General features: G+C 34.2%; 2 protein-coding genes across 2 annotated transcripts; both read right to left on the bottom strand.

The window, feature by feature from the left end:
- Nucleotides 1-680: 680 nt before the first annotated feature.
- LOC129951211 (probable ATP-dependent RNA helicase DDX43) lies at nt 681-3835 on the bottom strand. The gene is made up of 8 exons (XM_056063251.1): nt 2871-3835; nt 2515-2763; nt 2192-2448; nt 1740-2130; nt 1534-1674; nt 1366-1466; nt 936-1307; nt 681-875 (listed from the first exon to the last, which is right to left on the bottom strand). The coding sequence occupies exons 1-8, from the start codon at nt 3672-3674 to the stop codon at nt 869-871; spliced, it is 2322 nt and encodes a 773-aa protein (XP_055919226.1). The 5' UTR covers nt 3675-3835; the 3' UTR covers nt 681-868.
- Nucleotides 3836-5716: 1881 nt separating this feature from the next.
- Nucleotides 5717-8264, bottom strand: LOC129950347 (transcription factor grauzone-like). Its single transcript, XM_056062256.1, has 6 exons — nt 8023-8264; nt 7710-7959; nt 6642-7014; nt 6367-6573; nt 5931-6306; nt 5717-5876 (listed from the first exon to the last, which is right to left on the bottom strand). The coding sequence occupies exons 1-6, from the start codon at nt 8143-8145 to the stop codon at nt 5730-5732; spliced, it is 1476 nt and encodes a 491-aa protein (XP_055918231.1). The 5' UTR covers nt 8146-8264; the 3' UTR covers nt 5717-5729.
- Between the last annotated feature and the right edge of the window lie 1900 nt (nt 8265-10164).

The following is a 10164-nucleotide window of genomic DNA, read 5'->3' as shown; positions in this document are numbered from 1 at the left end:
ATGATTTCTCAAAAGAAACCTTTACTACTCCATTGCTTTCTTAGTCCAAAGAAATAAGCAAGAATAATTCTTCTATTGATCTCAGCGCTTGTGTTATTCAAAGCGGGCCCACTTAGACAGTCCTAACGATGACGATGTTTTGAACTAGACGTCAGTTTTGTTTTGTTTTCCGCATCTGTCCCTCCCAAAATCTCCATTGACATCACGCTTAGTTCTTCCGATTTGTCAATCATCAGCATATGCGAGTAATTGTTTAGACTTTTGGAAGAAGGTGACTCTAGTGTTGACGTAGCAACTCTAGACTATTCTTTAAAGGAAGATGTTAAATAAGTCACATGACAGCGCATCACCTTATCTAAAGCCTTTTTTTACATCAAAAGGTTCAGTTAAATTGTTCAAAACCTTTCCTAATTTTCCACCGTTATACTGCAAAAAAGGACGAGTTTGGCAGTTTCAGTTAAATTAGATTATATGGTTGACGGTTGTGGCAAAACAAACACGCCATTGTAATGTCCACATGTATGCGCTGATAGCTGAGATGTACATTTTGAGTGCAATTTTAACAAGAACCCCATTAACGCTGATCCACAAAAGTATTGTTAAGAACACACCTACAATTTTCAAGTGATTAAAAAAAGTGAAGCAGCAAGTTTAAAGTAAATAAAAAGCCTAAGAAAAACTTATGTTTTTAGCAAACTTCATATATTTAGGTTTTAATAACTTTAAAATATAAAACCTTTATTTGATTTGTTTTATGGTTGAATCATTGAAAAAAAATAATAAGAGGAAAATGCAAATATATTTAATCCAATACTTGTGTCATCTCAACAAAACAAAAAGAAACAACAAATCCAGATTCATTCAGCACTTAATACCTGCGCAAATGAAACAAATGTAAAATTTTAATATCAAAAGTAAAAAATAAACAAACATACCTATTTCTTCCTCCACCACTACGGCCACCACCGCCATATCCACCGCCACCACCACCATATCCTCCACCGCCGCCGCCACCTCCAAATCGGCCACCACCTCCGCCTCCTCTACCACCGCTTCGACCACCAAACGATTCCATTTCATTGGCTCTTTTCTCTTTCATAACCTGGAATCGTCGAGCCATTTCCCGGAGTTCATCAGGCACTTCTTGTTCGGCTTCTTCGAGAATGTCAATTAGTTCCTTAGCTGATCCCCAATCGGATCGTGTAAGAAAACTTAGTGAAGTACCCCTTCTGCCAGCTCTTCCTGTACGGCCCACACGATGGACGTATTCTTCAATGTTGCGTGGAAAATCAAAGTTCACAACATAGCTAAGATAAGAAAAATGTAACATCAAGATCTCGAGGAACACAAAAACAAAGAACTTACGTTATATCTTCAATATCTAATCCTCTCGATGCCACATCTGTTGCAATTAGAATCTTTACCTCTCCAGAGGATATATCAGCGATAGCCTGTTCTCTGTCAGCCTTGAATTTTCAAAAAATAAATTAGTTTAAATTTGAAAAAAAAAGGATTTAAGTATAGTTGACTTACTTGATCTCGAGATCCATGAATACATTGACACATAACACCTTCTAACGATAGATCACTGGACAAATCATCAGCTCGTACTTTCTTACCACAAAATATAATTGCCTTGTCATGAGGTTCCATTGCTCTGATGAATTCTCGAATCTTTAAGGAAAAATGAACATTTCAAAATTAATCAAAGAATGAGGCTGAATTGAAAAACTACTTACCCTATAACTCTTATCATCTTCGTCCATGATCTCAATTACTTGTGACACTGAATGTACAGCTGCCAGATCTAAGGTTCCAACACAAACCTGAATGGGATTCTTCATGTAACTTTGTGCTAAACGACGAACTCCTGGCGGCCAAGTGGCACTTGTCATCACAGTCTGTCTATCAGGACGGATGTCCAGTAAGACCTTACGAATTTGGGGTTCGAAGCCCATGTCCAGCATGCGATCGGCTTCGTCCAGAATTAGGAATGTTATACTATTGATATTGATAACATTGGCTTGAACTAAATCGTTCAAACGACCAGGTGTTGCGATAATAATTTCAACACCCGATTCAATATTTCCGATTTGAGCACGGCGATCACCACCACCATAAACGCATACCCTGAGTGGAGAAGATGAATCAACCAGAATCTAAGAATTGAATATTTATATTCTACACTTACGCTTTCATGCCACGGAAAGAGTACTTTCCGACTTCCTTCTCAATTTGTAGGGCCAACTCTCGAGTTGGTGCCAACACAAGGACATTTGGTCCTCCTCGTTCAGATCTCGGTATCGGTTGGTATTCTGTGTGTATCATAGCCGGTAGCAAGAAAGCCAAAGTCTTGCCAGTTCCGGTTTGGGCAATACCAATCATATCCTCACCGCGAAGTAAAACCGGCCAAGCTTGCGATTGAATAGGCGATGGTTTTTCAAAACCCTTTACAATAGCAAATTGGATTAAAATAAAATTGAAGAAGACAAAGATTTTGGGCAATGAAGTTACCTGTTTGCGGATTTCATCCATTAAGTCAGGATATTTGCCAAAACACTGCTCGAACTTCCACACTGGATTTGGAATAGGATCAGACGAATCGGCATTTTCCTTGAACAACCTGTCGACGGTGGTGTTGTTGTTCTCCGATCTGATTCGGGCAATTTCTTCTTCAGAGCAGTTTGCCACCTCTGGCGATTCTTCGTAGAACTTTTTGATAAGTTTTGGACACTTAGCCCAACGTTTGGCACGTTCTTCTTCCTAAAAATAATGAGTTATAGTAAAAATTGAGTACATAAATCCTTCATTTGTTAAAATTGGAGGCAAGAAAAAGAATTGCCAAACCATGTGCTCAGAGCAGAACTTACCGCGTTTTTATTGAGTTTATCCCAATCAATGGTGACAGGACTGTCATCGACTGGATCTTCGACACCATATCCACAAACAAATTTGATTTCTTCGGAGCGTTCGGTGCGCTTGTATCCTCCACTACCACCCCCACCACCGCCTCTTCCTGAGCTCTCAGGGGCACTATCGATCTGTTTGTTAATAAACTTAACAGCATCATCGACGGAAGTCTGACTGTCGCCGGACACAGTTGCTGTGTTGGAATTCCTATCGATATTCACACGAACAGAGAAGTCCGACTGAATGCGCTTAATGTTGGCTCCAGCGCGTCCAATAATCGCACCGATATCGTTCGAAGAAATCGAAATTTCCTCGGAACACTGAGCGGAGGACCGGCTTTGGTTGTAGTCCCGGTCATTTCTGTCGCTTCTTTCATATCGTCCTTCACCGCCGCCACCTCTGTCACTGCGGTCTCCTCTTCTGTCATTGCGGTCCCCACCTCTATCATTGCGGTCTCCTCCTCTATCATTCCAATCTCTTTCTCTGTCGCCTCCTCCTCTATCATTTCGATCCCTTCTGCGATCCGAGTAATCATTACTGCCACCGCCACCACGATAACCTCCGCGGTCGTCGTCACGTTCTCGACGTTGGTAATCATTCGATCTGGATGTGGATGAACGATGGTCGTCATTGTAGCCTCCAATACGCCGATTACCGTTTTGTTGACTTGAACGCTGAGGAGCGCTATTGTACGATTTGGAAGAATAGTTATTCGACGATGATGTTCCATTATCATTGTCCCAATCTTCTTCATAGTCTCCCATAATTTATGAGTTTTTTCTTGTTGATATTTCTTTAATTTTTGTGTTCAATTCACAGAAAGTTTTGTTAACGCTTAAAATAAAATCTTTCGTCTTCGAAAAGAAAGATTTTACATGAGTTTAGAAATGTTGGTTTTTTTCTTGTGTTTTTTTTTGTGTGAAGCCCCGTTAAACCGATTTTAATTACATCATGTTACGTTGACGTTACGAAAAACTTTGGTTTATTTTGGCGTTCAGGGAAAATGTACATTTATTTCATATTCTATTGTAAGGCCCTCACCTATTAATGCTAAATAAGTAACTATAAGATTGACATTGTATCAATTGTAAAACAAATACGAAACTTCAGATGATAACAACTTTATTGAACTTAGTATTCAAGGTTATTAAACTTTGTTTTAGCTATAATTATAACTATTTGTCTTATTTTGTTATGAACATCTGATACAAAAGTATTTTCTGTAAAAAAATATTTCATGAATTATAAGTTTGGTATTTGTTTTTCCAAATCGGCTACAAGCAGATTATGATATCTGCACTTTGAAGTCTGCAGATAAAGAGGATGCAAAATAATAAAATCACACTGGATAGATAGAGAGAGAAAAATGCAGATTATAGAAAATCGGATGAAGAATTAAGTGAAGTGTCAAATTTAAGTCCTGTCCAAAAACACCGTAATAAAGACATAAATCATCGGTTTGCATTAAAGCTAAAGCGAACAACTTATTTATAGAATAATTCAATTATGCGTGATATTTCCCCTCTAAGCTGTGACATTTTTCTCATTTTTATTTTCTCATTGTATTGAATTTGAGTCAAACAGAACGCGGTCACCATTTGGAGTTCTAATAACCCAGCTTTGAACTTCAAGGTAACTCTTTTTTTATTTGCTTTTGTAGTTAACTATAACAAGAAATAATTCAGCATAAGAATCCAACAATTCTTTTTAAACAGCAAAAATTTTTTCTTTTCTCTTTCCTTATTTATTTTGTTCCTTTCTATTTTGACGTTTGACCGTCGCCTTCTTTGTAAAAATCAAAAACGTCAATTTGACAGTCACGTTCCATTTTTTACAGCTGTCCTCTATCGCGTTTTGTTTGAACAACAACATATAATTCAATAGAAAACGGGGAAGTCGATGGAAAAAATTGTTTCCCGAAAGAAAATCTTAAAAATCTTAAGTAATCTTACGAGAAATAACTTCTAGTTTAAAGACATAAAATATACATATCATAAAGCCAAATACTCGTATACACATCAATGACAGAATCAGATGAATAGAATGCGATGGAGTTAAATGTCAATTTCGACATTTCTACCATTTTAAAGATGCCAAACAGTCACTCCCAGTCTTTTCGTCCCATCACATTTTTTTAACAAAACTGCAGATATGTGTCAATTTTTGTGAAAACATCCGGCTTTATCAAACGATTGCAGAAGCGTAATGATGTCATCGTGTATCATGATAATGTTCAATCAATTGCATGGAATAAAAGAACTATCATTTAAGAAGTTTTTCATTGTCAAATTAAGATATTAGATTACAAAAAAAATAATTTTTCGTGGCCCAATGGAATTCGTTCCACACCAGTCCAACTAACAGATATAAATTTGTTTATACAAATTTATATTGATTTAAACCCCATAAACCCCATTGAAAGATAAATTACTTTCTGTAGTTCATACATTTTAGTTCATATTTATATTAAACTGAAAGATCTCATCAATTTCACTGACACTTGGGAAATTTGAAACAAAGCTCTTGAAATTAGAACTATAATGCCAGTGGGAAGCATATGGAAAGATTGAACCGTAATATCTTGCTTGCATTTTACTCTTAATTTTGTCAACGAAAATCCAGCGAAACGAATTTTCCAATGATATTTTTAACAATCGAAGAAAAAATAGGAATTAAACTAAAAGATTGTTTATTTTTAGGTAGTTCCTTTCTCTATCCTCGTAAACAGAATACATATACATACCTTGACCACTGTAGAGAAGGAGTCACAATTGTTCGACCTAATCAATTTAAAAAAAACACAGCGTTCATATTATTTTCTAACTATTTATTTTATCCTTTTCCAATTTCCATTCATTAAAATGCATCTTTTTCTTGTGAGCAAACATATTTGCACCAGAATTGAACGTTTTTGTACAAAATGTACACTTGTAAAGAATTTCGCCTGTATGTAAGGTCATGTGTTCCTGCAATTATTTTAAATGTTTATTAATATAATTAAAATATTTTCATATTATTACTTTAAGTGAAACAGCTCTTTTGAAGGCTTTCGGACAAGTTGTACATTTAAATGTTCTCTCACTCAAATGAACATAACGCTTATGTTTTAAAATAGAATTCCTCGATGGTCCAGTTTTTCCACACACATCACATTCGTGGACGGTTCCTTCGTCTTCATGCAGTCTACGATGAGCTCGCATCGTGTGCTCATTTTTCATCCAGGTTTTACATATTTGACACTGAATTTTAGGCAGCGACTGTCCCATATGCTCGAGTTGGTGCTTTTCAAAGAAAACTCGACTTTTGAAGACTTTCGAGCAAATCTCACAGACATGTGCGTAAGATTTCAAATGAACTACTCGTACATGAACACGCAGAAGGGATTCAGTCGCATAGCTTTAAAAAAACTGGAATTGTTAAATTATCTGTGCAGTCTTTCATAACTAATAAACTTACGGTTTTCCACAATCCTGACACACGTACTTCTTTTCATCAGGACTAAGGTGGGTAAGTCTATGTTGTTCATAACGGTATTTCTTTAAGAAAGTCTTTTCACAATTTTCACATTGAAATATACTCGAATGAGGCTCCAAGTGAGTTAACATGTGGGCTTCTAGTTGCTTTTTATCTGGAAAAACTGTATCTAGAGAACATTTTGAACACCTAGAACAACAAAAAAAGAGCTGTTAGTTAATTTTGTTCTCATTTAGAATGAAGCACAAACATCTTACTTAAACATATCTGGGTTTTTATGCCTTAAAACATGTTCTGCTATTTTGATTATCTTAAAGTATTTTATTTCGCAACATGTTAAATAACCCCGAATCTTGTGTTGGCTTTCATAATGATCAAACAATTTTGTACAACAGTCAAAATTCTCTTTGCATAGTTCACAGGAGAGCTCAAAGAAAGAATTTATCAACTTTTCGTGGGTATCTTCTTTGTCTGTGGATTTTCTTCGATTTTTTCTTATCTTTCTTTTGATCGAAGAGGTTTTGTCCCAACTTTGTGATGTTTCCTTGTTTTCTACGGGAACACCTTTGGCATCATTATTGATTACAGGTTTTTCCTGGGAAGTATTGTTGATCGCATTTTTTGACAAATCTGTTGAAAGAGACTAAGTTTGAATATTGTTCTTGATGATAACATGAAACTAGTGATGAAAAATGAATTAATTTATTTTAAATTGGGTCAATTTTATATTTATGAAAATTTGAACGTTGGTTCGATTTTTTATCCTACTATACTATGACTAGCGAATCAAAATGTTTATTTAACGGAATACCAGCATCAAACCTTAGGATGTATGGAATAATGAGTATTTTTGTTTGCTTATGAATTTCGATAGAAAAAACAGACTTTGATGAGTGGCTTAAAGGTTTTAAAACGTCATCAACGGTTCAAAACTATTATTACGCGAACACGCATGGGAAGGATATTTAATTACGACAATTATAAACAGCAAAAGGATAAGGAAATTCTTGTAGGACACTAATTGCTTATAATAGCATTAGGAGATTTAATTCTAGTAGAACAAGTAGGTCATACTTTAGTTTATATTTACAAGGACAAATTTAATGTTGTCAGCACACAAATTAGGAATAATGTAGTCTTAAAAGGTGAAAGGGAGATGTTAACAAAACAATAGAGACCCTGGTTTTTAATTCTATACTTGTTTTCAAAGGGATTGGTTGGAATAAGATGCTTGGCATCATTCAACATAATAATCTTGGGATATAATCAATCTTATTTAATTCTTCTTTCAATCAACTTATTTCAAAAAAAAAATTTGATCTTACCTTGGGCATTGCATAGCAGAATATCTTCATCCTCTTTAGTTTGTATATTTTCATCATCTCCTGCATTATTATCATCACATGCATTTGACAAAACTACCTCATAAACATCACTGCTCTTTGTATCCACATAAATTATGGAATTTATACTTTCTTGAATTTTTTGTATTCGAACGAAAAATTCATGAAAATCATTAACCTGACTCCAGCATTTGGAACATATTTTATTGGATATTTCATCGTCTTGAGTTATCTAAGGAATAAATAAACCCTTTTACTTTTTAAACAAAACTTAATCTAATGAGAAATTTACGACCTCAATTATGGAATAATAACCGAGAATATCGGAAATTTTGAAAGGTCCTTCTGGGTCAAGGAATATATCCAAACATTCGTTTCCATGTTCCAAACACAGTCGGCATATTTCATTAACAGCCATTGCAATCAAATAACTTTAATTCGATAATTTATGCACTTTTCCAATATAAATTAAGTTTAGCAAAACAAAAATAAGAGGAACAATTATTTCCATGTTATTTTTTGTATACAAACATTATAATTGGTTTTGGCAAATTTTGACAATTGAGAACTTGACATGTTAACCCAGGAAACATCATTCAGCAATGCAATTGTTTCAATGGATACGTTCAGAGTTTATTTTAACTAAATTTAAATTTAAGCATAGTACATAGATCAAAAGTTGATTTACTAGCTAAACCTCTCTCACAAATATTAGACATATCGGGTCATATTCATAGTTCCTTGATAAGTTCTGATTTTGTCTTTGTTAAATTAAACTTCAGTTTATGTTATTCATAGACAATTTAAACCCATTTTAAAAAGATAATCTGGAGTTTAAAAAAATATACACGACGGAACATATGTTTAAGCTGTTTCTCAATCTATTAAACGTCAAAAATAAACAAACTGATTAAGTTACGAGACATTTTATTTGAAAGTCTTAAAACTACCAGCCCGACTTCATAAAATTTCTCAACTAACAGCACAGAAAATAGTTCAAAGGGTTACAAAGAGTATGGCTCTGCAGCTAACGCAATTTATTTTGTTACCCTCTACAAGCCATTTTGTGTAGGTTTAAGTGAAAATGGTGGCAGAATATGCATTAAACCTGTTTCTAACTAAACAGAGCTGGCAAATTCTTTATGAATAGCAGCTGGCTGTGTCAAACCTATGTGTTAAATTTAGACTACAGCTCAAATAGACTCGGGTTTAAAATATGACTATGAATATGCCCCTTTGGCTAAAAGCAATATACTTTTATGAGGCAATTTGAAATGTAACCCCAATCTTTGTGATAAATAAATAATTAATATCGTAAGCGCTTTGACAGCTGTATTTTTATTACAATTTTGTTTGTTTTATTTCAAAATCTGTATATCTGCTTACCAGTAGTGTCTTCTCTTCTGTAGTTTGTTTTATAAAAAAAAAACAAAAGAAATAAATCAAAAAAGTGAAAGCAAACTTTCTTCTCAACGCTCGAGGGCCAATGATAAATGATATCATAGTCAGTAAGAGGCCTGTGAAAAACCCTGCGTGCCTGTGGTTTAGTCATAGGTCCTAAATTTGCTTTTGTATTACTTACATTTTTTTGTTTGTGATATTTTCCGAATAGTTCTAAAATGAGTAAATCATGAAAAGCGATTTATTCATATAATGGTTGTTTATTTTTGACATCTTTGAATATTAACTTTATCAAATTTTTACGAAACGAAATATTTGACATTTAACGAACAAATGATTCAATTAGACAGCATTTAACCAAATGAAGCCCTTTCCAGGCAAACTTCTGTGCAAATTTATCATTTTACATCATTTTTTAAATTTATAACATTAATTTAAAAACATTAATGAATTAAGAAGTATTTTTGAAGCAAAATCTATTGTTACTTATTGCATTGTAAACAGAAAGGTATGTATGTCATGTCACCAAAAACAAAATTGTCTACAAAAAAACTTATCAGGCAAGGTAAAATTCCATCTCGCCTTGTATTTTGTATTTTAAAGAAATATTACTTATTCCTTTTCCAATTTGACCATCAACCCTTTTACATAAAATATTAAATAGAATTGTGCAGAAAATAAATAATCACGGAGTAATAAAGTTCAGCCTTCAGTTGAATTTAAAATTACATTTTGACATATAGGGGAAGATTTTTCTTGACTTACTTTCCAGTCAACTTACCTGCTTTCAAATCCTTTTTGTCGTCTGGACCTGCTGAATTCCAGTGCATTATATCGTTTTGTTTTTATTAATAGCCTAGTTTTGACTTGTTAAGTGTCAAAAGATGACAGCTTCAAAAGTAAGAACTGTCCAATTAGCGACCTTTTCAAAACGAAATCTATTATTGCGAAACTCTCTAGATCGCTATAGAATTTCAACGATTGAAAAAAAAAAATGCTTTCATAGTTAAGCTTAGCAAATTCAATCTCTGCATCT

The sequence above is a fragment of the Eupeodes corollae genome, chromosome 3 (genome assembly GCF_945859685.1).
Source record: "Eupeodes corollae chromosome 3, idEupCoro1.1, whole genome shotgun sequence".
Classification (NCBI taxonomy): domain Eukaryota; kingdom Metazoa; phylum Arthropoda; class Insecta; order Diptera; family Syrphidae; genus Eupeodes; species Eupeodes corollae.
The sequence above is the reverse complement of the archived record's forward strand: the minus strand, read 5'-3'. Positions and strand labels throughout refer to the sequence as shown.

Bases quoted from the DNA above. Each gene is read 5' to 3' on its own strand.
- LOC129951211 (XM_056063251.1), bottom strand. From the start codon at position 3,674: ATGGGAGACTATGAAGAAGATTGGGACAATGATAATGGAACATCATCG. The intron at 2,449-2,514 runs GTAACTTCATTG...GCTATTGTAAAG, and splicing joins TGGATGAAATCCGCAAACAG to GGTTTTGAAAAACCATCGCC. The intron at 1,675-1,739 runs GTAAGTAGTTTT...TTTTCCTTAAAG, and splicing joins AAGATGATAAGAGTTATAGG to ATTCGAGAATTCATCAGAGC.
- LOC129950347 (XM_056062256.1), bottom strand. From the start codon at position 8,145: ATGGCTGTTAATGAAATATGCCGACTGTGTTTGGAACATGGAAACGAA. The intron at 7,015-7,709 runs GTAAGATCAAAT...CTCTTTCAACAG, and splicing joins TCTGCTATGCAATGCCCAAG to ATTTGTCAAAAAATGCGATC. The intron at 5,877-5,930 runs GTAATAATATGA...AAATAATTGCAG, and splicing joins AAAGAGCTGTTTCACTTAAA to GAACACATGACCTTACATAC.